A 19,088-nucleotide genomic window follows, 5' to 3' on the forward strand; every position below is an offset into this window, starting at 1 on the left:
AGGAATGTTAGCAACATTTATCAGATGTAGTTTTCTTTTACACTGCAAAGAAAGAAAAACAATATCCAACTGTAAATGTGTCCCAGTAATAACCTATTGTTTCTCTAAATAAAAAGGACAAGATCTCTATCAAACACCAAAAGATGTAAATGGAATACTTTTTAAATTGGGTATTTTTAATTCTTTAAACCTTTTCCATTTTTTTGGCCCTTTTAGCTAATCCTAATAAGCTCAGTTACTCTTCCTTTTTAAATCAAAAGGAAAAGTGACTTCTCATCATTTAAGTGGCTGAGAGAAGAAAGTTTAAATGTAAAGCTTTAAATTGACCTAAACAGTAAATTCTCTCATTAGAAAAAGTCAGTGCCAGGCGGACAGTCACATTAGCCACAAAAAATACATCAAACAGGATCAATGCTCACTGGAAAACATTAACAGACTACATTAGCCAGCAGTTCTGATTATATATCTATGTACTGTATATGTGCACATTTATACTTAGAAATAACCTCCCAAAAGTCAATTGGAAGTAGGATGAATGAAAGAGAAAAGCTGCAAGACGAAGGGAAGTCTTCACATCCATCAGAGAAAAATAAAGTGTCATCATTCGCAAACAAACACAGAACCCCCCCCCCCCCAAACAAATTCAAGTGAGGTTTTAAAACGAGGCAAGACAGAAGGAAGCCACTGTTTTCTTACAAACATACAAGTTTGTATACTAGTTTTCACATCCTGAGGGGGGACTTGGGAACTTGGACCAAAACCACGGAACCTGGCTGTTATTGAATAAAACAGAGGAAGGCTATAGACACTAAACTGATTAAGAACCACTTGATAAACAGCTTACTCTGAAAACTGATTTTTGCCCCTTCTGGACCAAATAGTACCAGGTACTAAGGAGCCATAGAATCTGAGTTAGGACCTGTACCCTGGAACCCCTTTTGTTGAACCATAGGGTATTGCCGTTCTCCCCTTAAAATGTGACTAAAATAGTTATACGCTTTTTAGTATTTGTCCATTTTTAAATATCTGCAGTGAATAATGCTGCACCTCCAGTGCTTTTGGGATGAGCAGTCGAAAGTGAGAATGTGTGTTTGTGAAAATACACTTGGGTGTCAACGCATACACACACATTTCTGCGTGAAGCCCAGAGACGGTGGAAGAGCTTCCAGGTGTCATAGAAGTAAATGGTAAATGGACTGCACTTACATAGCGCCTCTCCAGTCCTCAGACCACTCAAAGCGCTTTACACTACAAGTCACTTTCACCCATTCACACACACTTTCATTCACTGATGGCAGAGGCTACCAAGCAAGGTGCCAACTGCTCATCAGAAACACAAACTTCTCCCATTCACACACAGTGTGGGGTTCAGTCTCTTGCCCTGACATGCAGACGGGGATCGAACCACCGACCTTCTGATTAGTGGACGACCCGCTAGGCCAGTTAAAGCAGACAGCAAAGTACTCACACACACGCATGCAGTTTGACATGTGAGAAATGTCTTGCTCTATATTTTTCATTGTTGATAAATCTGTCAATTATTATCTCGATTAATTGATTAGTTGTTTGGTCTATAAAATGTTACAAAATGGTGAAAAATGTCGATCAGTGTTTCCCAAAGGCCAAGATAACGTCCTAAAATGTCTTGTTTCCCTCCACAACCTAAAGATATTCAGTTTACTGTCATAGAGGAGGAAAGAATCCAGAAGAAATTCACATTTAAGAATCAGAGAATTTTGACTTTATTTTCTTTAAAAAAAATTATTCAAACCGATAAAATCAATTATCAAAATAGTTGGCGATTTATTTAATAGTTGACAACTAATCGATTAATCATTGCAGCTCTGTCTTCTTTAGTACCAACATAAATTAAAAACTAGTTGGGAAGCCAAATGGCAGTGAGTCAAAGGCTGACTTTTAATAAACGAAAATGGCTGCAGCAAGACAGAGACACAGAGGACACCATCCAGCAAAAACAGCAAATAAATAGGAAGAAAGTGTTAACAACTAAAAATACAGCAATGCAAATCATAATGTAAACAAGCCTATCACGGCTTTTAAATATATTACAGAGTGGGTTTCTTCACAATGATCACTGTGGGAGATAAAACAAAACATTCGTCCGGTCCTTTTCTGGCCAAGCTGCAGTTTGATACAGTCAGGTTTTTCGGGAGAAATTTCTTTTGTTAAGACAAAGCTTTGAACATGAAAACCACTTTACTCTCAGCCTCGCATATTTTCACACTCAGCAGCTCAGGCTAAAAGCTAAAATTAAAGTGACTACCAAGTGAATCCATGCTGCAGCATTTCAGACCGTACCTTGCAGCAAAACCTCTAAAACATCAAGATCTGTGAGATACAACAACAGGGGCTCCGCTAGAGACACAGATCCGGTTTAGACCATGAAGCGGTGCTCCTTGCCGTCATGAGCCATAAGGATGACGTTGCGGTTGGAGGTCCAGATGAGGCGGGCGAGCTTCAGGTGATTCTGGGAGCCCGGGGACGCTGGCTGCACCGGAGGAACCTGGTAGGTCTTAATGCAGCGGAGCTGAGGGGCCGAGTTCAGCATCCCAATGCTGCCCAGCAGACTGGTGTTCATCTGAGGGGGACAAGAAACACATGAAGCTGCAGATAACACATTTCTACATTATCCATCAATCTAACACTTCTTTTGGTTAATCACTTCATTTAGTCTGGAAAAGGTCAAAAGGATCAGTTTTGGGTGAATCCAGTAACTATAGTGGTTTTGTTCATAACTGTGATCGTCTATAATTTGCTACAGCTGTGATTCATAACTGACTGGTTCCTTCTCTCAAGCAAAAGGCAGCTGAGGCTCATGGGTATCCACCATACCAAACTGACAGAATCAGGTTATTTCTATAAAATAAAGTAGAAATAATTAAAACTGGTCTGGCCATATCATAAAGCTGTAGGATTTTTATTTTATATAAGCATTTTTTGAATCCTAATATTTAAATGGATTAGTGGTTTTGTAAGTTTATTGTACCTTGTGTATGTCTTCTTAAGCCACTTTAGACTTCTGCCACACGCTCACATGTACTTTTTATTTCTTTCATCATTTTATATTTGTGTGTGTGAAACAAACAAACAAACAAAACTATCCAGGAGAATCCTGTGTGTGTGTGTTGAAGAACGTTGAGGAGATCATCAAAAGAAGATTTGGAAATGAAAATTTAGAGTGGGGATTTGTACTCGCTCACTTTACAACTCTATAGCATGGTTCTAACTGTTGCTCATGTTTTCAAAAGTACCCACTGCTCATAATAAGAAGCAGATCAAAAGCCAATTCACTCTCAGTGACTTCCGTGTATGCCAAGGCTGGATTACCGATCGGACAAGGTCCCGCCACAGGGCCCCAGGGGCCCAAAACTCTTCAGCTTCACTCTGTGATAGTTTGTGGTCATTTGATTAATTGATGTACATAAATAAAATGGTTAGGGCCTTAAAGTGGCTTCTGCATTTTTAACTAATCTTGTGGTTTTGTGTCTGATATGGCTTGTCCACAACAAAAAGTTAATTTACTTTCTAAAACATGTCTTCTACTCAGTCTCCCTCATTGAAAAATCCAGAAACTATATATATGCCCATTGTCTTTACTTTTTTACACAAGACATCTCCTACTTCACTGAAAAGGCGGACCTCAGGGTGTGTGCACTGAAGGTTTCAAGCTTCCACATCGCACTTCATCCCTTTCATGCTGGACCACGACTGGCTTCAAAAAACCGCTGCTTGTATTTTGTGTTAAACTCAGATTTAAAGTGAGCACAGAGACACTTTCCCCCTTCAGCAGACGCATGTGAAAACAAACTATGCACATACATTATTCTGCACAGTGAAGCGCAAGTGGAGTGCTTTTCCAATACTGATCCAATAGAATTCTCATCTTTTCTTTTTGTATATTTAGGGATGCAAGCAGCAGCAACATTTATCGCCATAAGAATCAACTTTACGTTTTGGCAATTATCTATACAACGGCTTTGTTTAGAGTCAAACTTCTTTCATAATTTTAATCAAAATTTTTAATTTTGATTAATTTTTTTCTTTATGTATAATTTTACATAAATAGCCTAAATCAAAATTGACGTGTCTGTTCAGATGCTCGGCCTGGGACGTTCTTCCACTAGGGGGCACTACACCACATAATTAGCTGCATGGATTCGTACAAAATTCGGTTTATACGATCTAGGGTCATCAAGTCCAAACTCTGTGACCACTTTAATCTCCTAAGTCATCTGCATCTGTTCTTCTCCTCTGAAAATGTCAAATGTTGCATTTGGATCCCGATCATTGCCGCTTGCGGATATATTTAGATTTATTTTATTCTTTGCCAACAATAACAAATAATGACGGATCAGAGGAATCGGCACTGAAGCTTTCTTGTGCAGTTTTTTTAACCTCCTTCATCTTCCCGACTGACAAAACTGTAGTGAAAAATGAGTTATTGAACATTTTGGTAAGAAGACCCTCATCACCAGTTGCTGCTGATGAACCCTCTGAGTTTGACCAGTGAGGCTTCCATCGCTGTGTCCAGTCAGGAAGGCTGAAATTGCACACACAGAGTGTGTGTGTGTGTGTGTGTGCGCGTGCGTGTGTGTAAGAAAAACACAGTAAGTAGAAACTCTATCGTTTCCTGAGATGACACCGCCCCTCCCTCACACACACACACACACACACGCGCGCATGTGTGCACCGACAGAGCGTCTGCCAGCTCATTACCACAGCAGCCGTCTTGTCGGCACGCTTGCAGCGGTTTATGCTTACAGTAATGCCATTAGAGTGTGTGTGCATGTGTGTGTGTCTCTGCAGACAGTCGTGTGAGCGGTCGTAAAGACCTTTCATTCAAAATAACAGTTCTGGGAAGAAGATAAGAAGTCTGTCTGTCTGTCTGTCTGTCTGTGTGTTTGTGTTCATCTTTCACCTATGTGATTGGTCGCCTGACTTTGTATTATTTCTTATTTAGATGTTATTCTTATTTATTTTGTGCTTCACTGGAATTTCTTGCTTTTGTATGTTAAGTGTAAGATAAACAGAACAGCGACTACATGAGAATACAATCAAATGAAATATAAAAAGCCAGAGGAAAGCAGTGTAAAAATAAACTAAAAAGAAAGATAAAAAGCAACACATTAAATAAATATATCAGAGACTTACTAAGAGTGCACAGCTTGTCTATACATTGTTTAAGTCAGTGCTTCATATTTAAAAGCAGATCGCGCTTTGCAGATTGGGGAGTCCTCGTTTCAATAAACCTCACATTTCACAAGTCCTTTGATTTTCTCTTCATTGCAAATGTTGAATCAGAGCTTTAGTCCTTTTAATCACTGTCTGAAAGAGGTTTTTGTAGATTTTTCATTGTGGATTTGAATTAAAACAAATATTGCAGATATTTTCAGTTTGTAAAAACATGGTTTTGTGATTAAAGACTCATGTCTTTGGGTGATCTTTCATCTGAACAAAAAGTAAAAGATTAACAGATTAGGTTTTAGTAGAAATGCATGTATGCACTGGTGTGAGTTTGTGGTGAGATCCATCGGTTGGATTTAAAGAATATAGAAAGAAGTCATAAGAGAGTGAGAGTAACAAATTGTCTGTCTGTCTGTCTGTGTCAGTTACCTGCCAGAAGGAGATGTGGCTGTCAGCATTGGAGTATGTTGCCAGGTAACGACCATCGGGGGCGAATGACACTGCTGTGATGGGACCCTTATGACCGTGGATGTTCTAGAGAGAGGAGGGGAAAACCATGAGTTTTTACAGGAGCTGAACTCCTCCTAAATTGGCACAAATTTTATCAGAAAATTATTCCATTACTATGTGTCTGCAACAAAACATAAAAAATTCAGGACTTCGGTCAAATACAGTGAAAAAACCCCCAAAAAACTATGCTACAGAAACCCTAGTACAGTACTACTGCCACATCTAGTAATAAACATATACATATATTAATTATATAAATGCAGCTTATATTTTAATCTAAACTGCTGTGTATGAAAATAGAAGTTAAACTTCGTTTTAGATTGTTCAGTTCATAAAGGAACACTGAGTTGTGTGTGTAAGTCTGAGGATGGTGTTGGAGTGAGTGATGAAGTAACAGAGATATGAATGGCAACAAGAGATCACGACAGTTGAGGTCTTTTCCACAATGCTCATGAAATGACTGAAAGGCCTGATGGGAAACACACTACAGTGCATGTTGAGGTACACTCGATGCACAGTCAGACAGCCTTCATCAGTCACAACTCACAGGTTTGTGTCAGGTTTTGTTTCAGCGCTGTAGCTTATGAAACGTGTGCGGCATGTTCAGTTCGGCTATAGCGATGTGGGAGGAGCTGGATGCTCAGGTGGCAGCCTGATGGTGTTATGGTTCTGTATTATGTTCGCAGCTGCAGAGGAAATACAGGTGCTGGTCATATAATTACAATATCATCAAAAATTATTTCAGTAATGCCATTCAAAAAGTGAAACTTGGATATTATATTCATTCATTACACACAGACTGATATATTTCAAATGTTTATTTCATTTAATTGTGATGATTAAAACTGACAACTAATGAAAATCCCAAATTCATCTAAATCTCTGAAAATTAGATTATTACTTAAGACCAATACAAAAAAGGATTTTTAGAAATGTTGGCCAACTGAAAAGTATGAACATGAAAAGTATGAGCATGTACAGCACTCAGTACTTAGTTGGGGCTCCTTTTGCCTGAATTACTGCAGCAATGCGGCGTGGCATGGAGTCCATCAGTCTGTGGCACTGCTCAGGTGTGATGAGAGCCCAGGTTGCTCTGATAGTGGCCTTCAGCTCTTCTGCATTGTTGGGTCTTGTGCAAGGTGTCAATGGTCGTCTTTTGGACAGCTGTCAAGTCAGCAGTCTTCCCCATGATTGTGTAGCCTACAGAACTAGACTGAGAGACCATTTAAAGGCCTTTGCAGGTGTTCTGAGTTAATTAGCTGATTAGAGTGTGGCACCAGGTGTCTTCAATATTGAACCTTTTCACAATATTCTAATTTTCTGAGATACTGATTTTGGGGTTTTCATTAGCTGTCAGTTATAATCATCACAATTAAAAGGAATGACCACTTGAAATATATCAGTCTGTGTGGAATGAATGTATACATTATACAAGTTTCACTTTTTGAATGGAATTACTGAAATAAATCAACTTTTTGATGATATTCTAATTATATGACCAGCACCTGTAAGTTCCTGTTCACGGTATGAGTACAGTATGAACGCCACCACAATGTCTTGGTACCACTGTTCACCAGCAGAGCAGACTAGTTAGCTAGTTAACCAGCTACGCACCTTACTATGTTAACGTGACTCTCTCCAGCACCGGCACAGTGCTAGAAGTGTGGATATATGTGTGGCTATACATTGCCAGCTACGAGCCAGGCTAAATTTGAAACAAGTGCGCTCCCAACTACAGGCTCGGGGGGAAAAAAATTGTTAACACAGGTAGTCATTACAGGTCATTTGAGAGCGAAGCACTCTCTCTGTCTGTGTCTGTGTGTGTGCGCGTACATGCCGATCTTCAAAAGAATGGTTGAATAGTTCCCAGTGACTATCAAATTGTATTTCAACTTAATATACCCATCCCTAATACAAAAGTCACAATGAGGCCATGACTCATCACGCCCTGATGTAAAACTCCATGGGCTCTAGTTTCACTACAGTAAACTGGTGGTAACAACCAATAACACCACAGCGGTGTGTCGATCCTGACGAGGTTGCGTTATGAATATGCTATTAGTTTGACGCTGGTGGATCTCAACGCTCAACTGAATTTTTCCGTTAATGTCTTTTCAGTTGTAATGGCTTTGCACATGCAGCACAGCTGCTGGTGACTCTGTCAGCGCATACTGTACTGCTGTACTACAGCACCATGGAGACCTGTGACTTTCCCATCATGCACTCTTCCTGCTTTATTCATTTGGCTGAATGCAAACTGAATGCCTGTGGTTTTGCTTGTATTCCCCCTTACGTCTGGAAAATGTCTCTGAAAGTTGTGATGTTGCAGGTTTTCATGCCGTGCTTTAGTGTTAGTGGTTTGTTATTGAAAGGCACTACGCCATAAAACGTGTGTTTACGTGAACGTGTGTTTTGTAGAACCTTTTCACAGACGAAAAACAGACTGGAACAAATAGCCACTTTAATGTATCAAAGTGTTTTTATCACAAAAGAAACCCTAACAACCCTCAAGCAAACTCCACATCGTTCCTCATCACCCATGGAAGTTAAAATGAGAACTCCTCTTGCTGATGAATCCAAACTGCAGCAGCATCTCAAGGTTCACTTTCAGACTTCCATAAATTCTGTTTTGTGATAAAGAAGAGATGAAGAACAAATTTTGGTCCTTGTTGAAATTTCATTGACGCGTCTCAGAAAAACTTGTTTTGCAGCCCAGATTATCCTTGACAGTAAGTGTATGGTTTGGACTAGATAATTCCATCAGATGAGGGGCAGCTTCTGGTCCAACAGATGCTGCCATTCGCCTCCAGAACTCAGGGGACAAAATAAAGCGACGCGGCGCCGTGTGTAACGCAATAAACCGTCCTACCAGATGCAGGGTGTGTAACGTAATAAACGTCCTCCCAGAAATCCCCAGCCCCGCCTCTGCCTGACCTGGGATTACAAACTCTCGCCTCCAGATGAGATTAAGACACGTCGCCTCAGGCGCCCAGACCATGAAATAATAACTCGTCTGTGACGATTAAAGCAGAAAAAAAAATATTAACACAATGAAATGAAAATCTCATCTTTTTAATTCGTTCTCTCCCTCCTCCTTTTAGGGCAAATCCTATTAGATTCCAGCAGTGTTGGCTGAGAAATACACTGAATTATTTTGATCTCTCTTTCCAGCCTTCATCCCTGTCTACCTCTCTTTCATTCCTCCCTCACTCACCTCTTCATGATCCTTTTATTTTTAAAACCTTTCCATCCTTCACCTCCATTATTTTCTCTTTGGCGAGATCCCAAATCACATTTCCCATCACAACTGTTACTGGCAAAATGATCAAAAGGACAGCAGAGTGGAGACAACACCACAGAAATGTATTTAGGGAAATGTCAGAAATGCTCCTTTTTGTCTGTAGGCTGGAGGGGCGGGTCTGTGTTTGATTGACAGAAGGTGGCAAGCTGAATTTCAGCGTAGGGAACAACAAGTGAACAAACTTGCAGACAGCGTTGTTAGTGGAACTGAAGAGGAAGGACCACACCAGCATCTAACTGGACCCCAGTGACATTTACAAGTAAGTTTACATGCTGTTAAATGTGCTGCAGCTGAGCAGCTAATTAGCCTGCAAACTGAGGTTAGCAGTGCCACGGGGCAGCTATGACTCAGGGGGTAGAGCGGTCGTCCACTTATCAGAAGGTCGGTGGTTCGATCCCTGGGCCCCCCCCTAGTCTGCATGTCAAACACACTGAACCTCAAATTGCTGGCAGAGGCACCCGTGTGTGAATGTGATGTAGTGTAAAAGTGCTTTGAGTGGCCGGAAAGACTAGAAAGGTGCGATACAAGTACAGACTCTTTACTTTACTGATCAATGTCTGCTTGGTCGCTCTTTGAACAAGCTTAAGACAGCATAAGTAATGTGTTCGTGTAAGTAAGTTAGATAAGAAGGAGAGTTTAGCAAAACTCTGCTGTCTGGCTCAGTGTGACCGTCTGCTCTACCTGTGACAGAACGTTACTGCTTATGCAAGCTGTGACTGGCACCAGAACTGTATTCGGTCGAATTTTTAAATCCTTGTATGCTGTAGCAGACAAAAGAAATGCACATTAATTTCTGCTAGGCTTGTTAATAATCCTCTGGAATACTACGAAACCCACACAGACAAACACAGTTCCTACAAGCACCACCGGACTGACAAATGCATATCATCTGTGCAATCAGGACTCCTGTTGCTGCTCTGTGGGTTGGACTTCATTTCAATTTTAGGTAGCACACTTTAAAATAAATAGATCTGTTCAATTTTAAAATGTAGTTAAAAATTCACAATTTAAGGACAAACAATTATTAATTGAAAAATGTAATTAGTTATTAATGCATAATTAAATGCAAATGTTATTGTATAACTTTGAAACAGCTTTCTTGAATGTATACATTTATTGACTGCAAAATGCAACATGCCTTCCAGCAGCACACTCCAGGCTCCATGCAACGCCTCCACTTAGTTTGAAATATCAGATCAATTGACAAAATTGTCGTCCAATCAGAGTGCATGGCTGCAAGAAAAGCATGCCAAGAGTACATTATATAGCTCTGTAATTGAATTTAACTTATTGAATTAGTGCATTTGACTGTATTTACACCATTTAAGAAAATGAGATGAGGTAATTTTATTGTTGCAAGACATTCTGAGGACCTGATAAGAATAAAACATGTGTGTGTGTATATATATATATAGAGAGAGAGAGAAATCAGGCAGAAAGAGAGAAACAGAATGCAGAGTAGAACTGTTTAATGTGCATCAAATATTGATGCTTTCATATATATTATGATCTGTGTGTGTGTGTGTGTGTCACGGTGGACTGCCTACCAAATCAATCAGCCTATCAGAGAGCAGTGAAGCACACTGAAACCATTTATAGCACTGTGGACTTCAATACACCTGATGCCTGGGGACTCCACCGCATATGTGTGTCATACAGAAGGCTCATTCCATCTTATTCACTCCCTTTGACTAAGAACGGCAGCTCTTAGGAGGCGGGTGCCTCCTCTTAAAATTAGAATTATGTTGACCAAAAGAAGGGAATTTTTTTCAAGAAGGCTGACAGATTGTGAATTACATTTTTGAGTGATGTATCTTTATCCACCAAAAGGGAGTGCTATAATAAAGGCAAACGCATTTTGGTTTAAAACAAGCAAACCTTACATTGAAGTACTTTCTATTCTATCTAATGTGTGCATTACACTGAGCTGCATAATGAGGTTTAGGGCACATGGCTGAGACTGGAGCAGATCCTGGCAGTGTGCACTGCGGGAGGGAGTGTAGAACTGCCCAAGCTTAAAAACAAACATGTATATTACCACCTGTTTCATCACTAGAGTGCGCGACAGTTGCTGATAGTAGTTTCCATAAAAATGGTAACACAAAAACACAGCAACAAATACAGATACCTTAACTACAAAAGTAGCTACTTGTGTGTTAAGGGCCAGGTCTGCTGCAAAACTGTACAAGCAAACATGATGCGTGCGTTAAATTATCACCAGGATGGACATAGTGTATATTTTATATTTATATTACATATTTATTATATGTAATTATAAAAATGGACTTACTGTATCAAGTATATTTTATCACATGAGCAAATTTGCATTTTGACAGTTAACTTCCCACTGTATACAGTGTAAATGTATGTATACTCTCACACACTGACCGTGAGACTCAATCAATTTGCACTTTTCACACGCTTTCATGCCACACGTCCATTTTCTCACGCAGTGAAAAACAAATGTCAAATGTATAATTGATAACGCTGCAGAGTCAAAAGAGGACGCAGACAGCACCCAGAGAGACAAGACAGAGCAGCACAACAGCAGCACCATGTGAAACCAATGAACCGCGTTCAAGGTGCTTCCATAGATAATACGTGCTTCAGTAATAAAGCAAAATGCAGTGAAGTTTGAAGGAGCTACTGGCTGCTGCACCTACACATGCCGCCTTTCTTTCAAGGTAAGTACTCCATAAATGAAGGAAAAAAAGTCTTCTGAGGGGAAGATCCTGAGATTCCCTGGTGATTGATGACACCGACCCCTATGATGTGTAATGTTACAGAAGGCCTACGTGTAAAATACATCAATACCAAATCTCATTCCAAACTGTACTGAAAAGCTGGCAACCCTGGAATATGTGAATATAACTAACAGTTTGTTATTATAGTTAATGTTAAAAAAAATGGGGTGGGTATAATAACGGCTTCAGCCTACACCTTTACGGTCCATCTGTTTTGCTATCGGAGTCTGTTGCTTTTCATTACGGAATGCTAAAAATGCTGAGTACAGCTGACACGCACTTCCTCAAAAATCAGCGTGAAGCATGACGCAACTGTGATTGGTCAGATTTGGCTGCTTGCGTTTTCTCCAAGCTTCTGATGCCGCTGGAGGTTGTTGACAGTAAAGGCAACATGACTCAGTAATCTTTTCTTCCTCTTAGTAACACGCACCTTGCAAAGCCGTCAGTGCTTTGGTGGTGAGATCAACGGATATCAGACACTGAACTATAAATCAAAACCTATGCCATAGCATCTATGGTGGGACTGCAGTTAACCCCCTCAGCTGATGGTAGCTACACTGGTTGGCTTCTGATGCGATGTACAGTGGGAGGTGCTAACTCTGAGTCAGAGCTACACCTTCCGTTTCAGAAAGAAACAGATGCAGACAGAGAGAAAGATCAGTCAGATTGTTTCTTTGTGTTCAATTAGTGGACTCAGTAGAATCTGTTAAAGCAGAGCAAGCATCTGGACAAAAACACACAACACACACGGAGTAATGCAGCTGACAAAGGGCTGTTCACGGAGGCTGATCAAAGCTGTGGCAGATGGTCATGCAGGGACTAGCTAGCTACGGTTGGACACACACACACACACACACACACACACACACACACACACACGGATTATGAACCAAAATACTGCCTCTCCTCTCCTCTGTCCACTTCTCCTCACACTCTTCTTTCTACGTTTCCTTCCTTCCCATTTCCTTTCTCCCCTCCTGTCATCTCTTTGAGGCCATCTCTCCATGCTTTTAGCATTTTCTATCTCTTAAATCTGATCTCCAACCTTTGAATTAAGAACTGAAAATGACACTTCTAACTATATCAGTATTAGGTGGAAACCAAAGTGTTTCATTGGGCAATAAATCTGCCTACTGATTAAGCAAGGCTCATCGTGCAGATTTTACACTGACTGTTTATTTGAAGAGCAGAGAGTGGTGGCTTCATAAGTTTCTCTGTGTTAAAACTTAATTTCCAAATTGAAAACTGGATGGTTTATTGGACTGGCGACCTGTCCAGGGTGTACCCCGCCTTTTGCCCGATGTCAGCTGGGATTGGCTCCAGCCCCCCGCGACTCTGTACGCAGGATAAGCGGTTGACGATGGATGGATGGATGGATGGATGGATGGATGGTTTATTGGACTTACTTCCACCTTTCATGAAGGCAAACTGGCAGCTGCTGTTCTCTGTGAAGGAGGACACTACAAAGTTTTCTAGTAAGTTTTCTAGGCTACAGGAAGTGACTGTTGAGTAGATTTTGGATAAAGTATCACTGATAAATAAAACCACCATCTTATTAAATAGGATTGGGTATTAAGAATGGGTTTTGATTTGGAGCAGTTTCACAGTAAGTCGTTATTTTAAGAGACATGCTTTTTGATTCCGCTCAGTAATTCTTGACAGCTAACTTTTGACATACAAGGTATTCCTCCTTTTACTTCAGTGTTAGACACAGTAGCTTGGTGTACAATATGATGGACATGAGCTATTGCTCTAAAACTTTATTCAATATCACAGTGCAAGTGCAATAGAAACAGTAAGGTGTCATTTCCGGCGTGGTGTTAGAGCTGCAGTTTGGGCCAACATCAAAACTCTAAGTCTAATCATCTCTTCTTGTTTTAACATGCCTCCCTGTGAAATTTAATAAATACGCAGACAAATGCTTTGACCTAAATGCTACCGTCAGCAGGCCAACATGCTCAAAATGATGTTGGCATCTTTATGTTTAGCAGGTGTCTTTAATATCGTTGGCACAGTCTTAGTTTAGTGTCCTAGCATGCTCTCATTTGCTAATTAGTACTAAATGGAAAGTACAGCTGGAGCTGATAGGTATGTCACTAGTTTTGTAGGTATGTAATCATCAACCAGTAAGTATTGACCAAATTAAAGTCGTGACTTGAAGAGTTATTACAGTTAATCCTCCGTGGAACATGTCTACCAAAAGTTGTACCAGTCCATCACATAAATGCTGGGATATTTCGCTGAATAAGTCAAAACTTTGATGTACTGGTGGTACTGTAGGAAAAATCAGAAGGTCATTAGAATTCCTCCTCTAAGGACCTTTGGGTATATCTAAAAATGTAATGACTATCAATTAATTGACGAGTTTTTCACTCTAAACCACAAATGTGATGGTATGGCACTAGAAGAAGAATCAAGAGACCTACAAATATGGCAGGATTTATACCTGGGAAACGAAATATCTATTCAAACTCCCATGGTAATTCATTATATAGTTTTTGAGAAATATTTCAGTCAGGACTCAAGTGGGGTACTGACCAACCAACACTGCCATCCAAAAAGCCATGTTATTAGCCAGAAACCTTTGTTTCAGTTGTTAGTGGCTTCACTACACAGATTTAATTACAGCTCTGAGCAGAAGGGATAAGAAATAGTGAGTTGCTAAACCTTATAACCAAACTATAAAGTTGTCTGTTGTTGATAGGACATTTGGTCGGTACTTAGAATGAATACAACCTAAAAGATTCCCAGGCCAATTAATGAGATGACAGTTTTCACATACAATGGAAATGAAACACTTGAAATGGTTCTAGCACACACTCTCTGAGCGTCCTTGCAAAGCCATTATCTATTAAATGTTAATTACTGCGAATAACACACAAAGGAAAAGCCTCTCCTGTCTTTCCACCGTGCACACAAACATAAACACCTCACACACACGCAATCAAACTAAATGTCGGGTGAACAGGGGCCAGTGCTGTTATCAGATATAAATGACCCCCTCCACCAGACTAGACTGCTCAGGTTACTGCAAATCAATACAGAGCAAATTACAAACACACACACACACACACACACAAGCATAAAGGCAAGTAGCCCACATAAACTACACAATCTCACACACAATCAAACATAACTGTGCGCAAAGACAAAAACGTGATTAACAGAGTCATCACTTCATCATTAATCAATTACTGAGAGAGAAAAAAAATGTTGTGGCAACAATACTCCTCTCCTGCTTCCCTCTTTCTTTTCTCCTCCCCTCTCATTTCCCCTTATTTACACCCCTTCTTACTGATCGTTTCCTCTACAGTCCTGTCATTAGAGGAAGAAGCATGTTTCTTTTACTAGTCCTGTAACATTATCCCCACCTCTCGCAGTCGCCGACAAATCGCTCCTTTTTGTTTTGCGTAGCGAGTGTGTGGTCGAGGAAGAGAGAGAGAGACAGTGGCAGACAGGAAAAGGTGGGCAATCGAGTTTAGCAGTAAATGTACAGTGAAGGCTTGGTAGTGAATAAAAGCTGCAGATTCCTCAAGAACAGAGTAAAGCTTCTGTGTGTGTTGTTACCCAACTGCTGGAAAGTAATTGTGTTGTTGCGTTGAAGATGATGTCAGGCAATTTCACGTGAAGTCACCTGCCTAAGTTAAGGGGGTACATTACAATACATCACCTCAATACAGCACCTCCGTATCAGTGTAATAGAAAGAAGACAGTCTGTATTTTTGACAGTACCATGGTATACTGTAATACCGTAATACCTTGATACCGCCCAAACTTAGTGGACGGATGAATAGATGGATGGACGGCTGGATGGATGGATAATGCAAAGGATGGAGAGAGATAAATGAATGAAAGATTGAAAGTAAAAATGGGTGCAAAAACAGATGGAAAGGTTGCAGAAGATCGTTGAAGGATGTAAGGACAGAGCGAGGGACTGAAGGGTGGATGGACGGGAGTTTTAAAGGAGAACTGGATAGATATGATTGGCAAGTAAATGGATGGATGGATGAAAGCATGGTTGGAGGTGATACAAAGAAAAGTGGGTGGATGGACAGACATACGGAATTGCTGAGATAAGCCGTGCGGTCTTCAATGTACCTGGCATTTTCCAGTACGAACATCGTAGAGGGCCACCGAACCCTGGCGAGCTCCGACGGCGATGCGGTGACTACGGTCGCAGTAACCCACCATGTAGAACCTGAACAAATGGACAGAAAACACATGTTGACACATTAACATTCAACTGGATATCATCTAGCAATTTAGCAAAGAAAGAAGGAAGGTTTCAATTAACGATCATGCTGTTACCGTTTGTTCCCATAAAACTAACAAATGTACAACAGTATGTCTGTTAAATAATAGTAGATTTTTTTTATAGTAGTAAAATGTGATTGTATAATCTTAAAATTCACACACACATTGAAAATCCATTATTTCTTACAAGGAAAAGACACATGGAAAATGGACACATTTTCTTTCAAAGCAAGATTTGGAGACAAACGAACAAAAAACAACCCCCTTAAAAAAGACAACAAGTAGGGATGCCAAAGCAGATGGCCTAATTGACAAGAATTTGTCCCCAGATGGTACATTCCCTTTCAGCCCCCTGGGGCCCAAATGGCCCTATTTCATTGGTAAGTGCTGCAATTCCTTGTAAGTATGAGTATGCTTGTTGGAAGGCTGAACAAAGTTTGAACCCCCTTTCCCCACACCTTTCTGCAACATTGCCACTCACTTCACCTCGTGTTTGGCAGTGTCTCTCTCAAGCTCTCTCTTTTTTAATTTTTTGCCCAAGAATCTCTGTCACTTTGTGCAACATTTTCAATGCCTTCTAGGAGAGGCAACACATCCCTGTGTTTTTCAAACCCAAGAACACACTGAGGCAGATACTGGTCCACCCAAAAAACTGCACACCCAAGGACAAAAAAGCAATTTAATGTATGCTGACCAATGCAGTGAGGAGTGAACAGACCTGTAAATCGGGGGAAACTAAACAACCACTACATAAACGCATGGCTCAACACAGAAGGGCCAACTCCTCAGGTCAAGACTCAGCAGTTTACTTACATCTGAAGGATAAGGGACACTCTTTAGAGGACAACAATGGTTTAAAAGAGGCATGAAAGCAGCCATTTTAACCAAAGTAGAGAAACCACCTCTCAAAAGGGGAGGAGCTCTGCCACCCACAGTGCTGTCCTTTCATCCTTTCCCAGGAGACTAAACAAACACTCACATTTGAAATCATGTGACAATGCCAATGACGGCCGTTCAGACTTGGCCTCAGGTGACTAACGACAATAACGACTGTTGTTACAGTTGTTGTTAAAACAGCAGAGGCACTAACGAACCAAGCAGCATCCATCACCTTGATAACGACCCCACAGAGGTTAAATACCTGGTACTCCCTGTCAGTCAGTCAGAACTAAAGAGGCCTCTTGGATGAGGGGCGAAACATCTTCAATATCTTCAACCAAGTCCAGTTGCCCTTGATTTTAAGCTTCCTCGGATAAAGAGCTAGAGCTGGCCTTAATTCACGTACCCCATGCCGTTTCCCATTTAGTCCTGTCAGTGATATCATAGCACAAGGCTGGCAAAAGCAGAAACTTCCCTTGTGGCTCTAGCTTGGTTTCTTGATGTCACGTGTCAACATGTCACAACTGCCCAACAAGAACACGTGCTACGCCAAGGATTATATTCTATACAAGGGGGCTTGTTAACCCCCCCCCGACACACACTTACTTGCAAATAGCAGGGAAACACTCCTGCAGTCCTTTTTTCTTCACCAGAGAACCTTCAATACAGTACATGATGATATCCATCACCTGAAGAAGAGGAAGTAGAGAGGAGATGGGAGAGGGGAGGATAGGGGAGAAGGTGACAAGGAGGAAAGGGAGGTGGAGTAGTAGAAGGTGTTATCTCCCATAACGGTTGGGTTTTTATTTTTAAACATTTCTTTTTGGAAAATTAATTCAACATTTTTTTTAAATGTTAGAAACCCTTTTATAAAAGCCGAATATGGAAACAGTTGCCATCTTTATGTTTAGCAATTGAACATCTGTGATGTTGTGACTTTTACCTCAACCAGCAGATCCACGACGTCTCCAGGCATCTTCTCTATCAGGATCTCAATCACTCGCAGTATCTCAGTCTTGGCTCTGGCCAGAGTGGTGGTGTGAACGTTCTGCTGCGACTGAGAGTTCGCCTGAGCTGCATTGTACCGATGAACCTGGAAAAATAAAAATCCACATACATATCTGTTGTTAGCACAAAAAGATATGACACAAATATAAACATACTGCATTTGAGGCCATTAAATAAGTAATTTAGTTCCTCAATTGGGTGTGCGTGATTTCAGTGTAAGTGAATGTTTCTTTTCAATACATATACAACTGCCTGAGTTTTGGTACTGATACCAAAAGAATACATTTTTCAATATTGTACTCTGAGAAATATAAATGTTTTTCTACAAAAATGTTGTTTTCATTTAACTAAGTTCTAAGATATTATGATATAATGTTGTATTACAACAAGCAACCATACTAGAATTATGCCAATTTAATGAAGAAATTCAAATTATACCTATATCCACTCTGAACTCAGGTTACAGCAAAGCATAATACGTAAAAAATGAGGTGGATGGTGCCCTTTGAAGCTGCTGTTTGAATATTTGTGAGTTCAGTCTCACCTCTCGTGCTATGGTGGTGATGAAGGCCGGTGGCCGGGCAGTAGCGATAAGAGAGAGGGCGTGACGAGCTGAACGAGCCGAATCAGCAGGCGGGTTGAGGGGCAGACCCATGGTAACACTGTTGAGGGAAAGAGAGTGGTAGAGGTGTCATTCAAATGAAAATAATTGTTTTAATCTAAAATACAGAGAAAAATACAATATGATAGATTTATACAAGTTTGAGTTGAGACAAATCAACACGCAAAGATTTAAGTCACAAGGAACCAGAGAGGGTGACAGAGGTGAAGGGTTGGTTTTAGAAGATGCGGGTCAAAATGACATTTGCATTTCTTCAACCAGATCCACATACAGAACAGCTCAAAAATGATTTGAATGCTAATTGTTTATGGACATTTCAAATTAAAAATAGCTCATTTGTCTTACTTAAGACAGAATCTGTAACAACAGGTGACCAAGACATGGTTTCATTTAAAAAAAAAAAAAAAGGTCAGTAATTTCCCTAAAACAACACTTGTTTTTAGCAAATGGGGAGTATAAAGCAGAGGACAAAGTCATTGTTTTGTGTTGAGTCTAGGAAGTCCGCAGTAAAGTCTTAAAATTGGTGTTATCTTAAACAAGTCATTATGCAGCCTTCAGACAATGT

At 40.4% G+C, this 19,088-nt stretch overlaps 1 protein-coding gene across 2 annotated transcripts in view; it reads right to left on the minus strand.

Moving 5' to 3' along the window:
* Window positions 1-1,893: 1,893 nt before the first annotated feature.
* LOC119914376 (WD repeat-containing protein 7) overlaps window positions 1,894-19,088 on the minus strand; it is a 127,567-nt gene continuing 110,372 nt past the window's right edge. Inside the window, exons 25-30 of one of the 2 annotated variants that reach the window (XM_038733659.1) lie at window positions 18,446-18,563; window positions 17,837-17,986; window positions 17,500-17,582; window positions 15,859-15,958; window positions 5,635-5,739; window positions 1,894-2,599 (exon numbers count right to left, since the gene is read on the minus strand). In XM_038733659.1, the coding sequence (XP_038589587.1) occupies window positions 2,396-2,599; window positions 5,635-5,739; window positions 15,859-15,958; window positions 17,500-17,582; window positions 17,837-17,986; window positions 18,446-18,563 (760 nt within the window). In that variant the 3' untranslated portion in view covers window positions 1,894-2,395. The remainder of the gene's footprint in view (window positions 2,600-5,634; window positions 5,740-15,858; window positions 15,959-17,499; window positions 17,583-17,836; window positions 17,987-18,445; window positions 18,564-19,088) is intronic. The other variant, XM_038733660.1, reaches the window with a different exon arrangement.

This window comes from Micropterus salmoides, unplaced genomic scaffold, assembly GCF_014851395.1.
Source record: "Micropterus salmoides isolate LMB-PRFRI ecotype aquatic unplaced genomic scaffold, ASM1485139v1 Ms_hic_scaffold_20, whole genome shotgun sequence".
NCBI classification, from domain to species: Eukaryota; Metazoa; Chordata; class Actinopteri; order Centrarchiformes; family Centrarchidae; genus Micropterus; species Micropterus salmoides.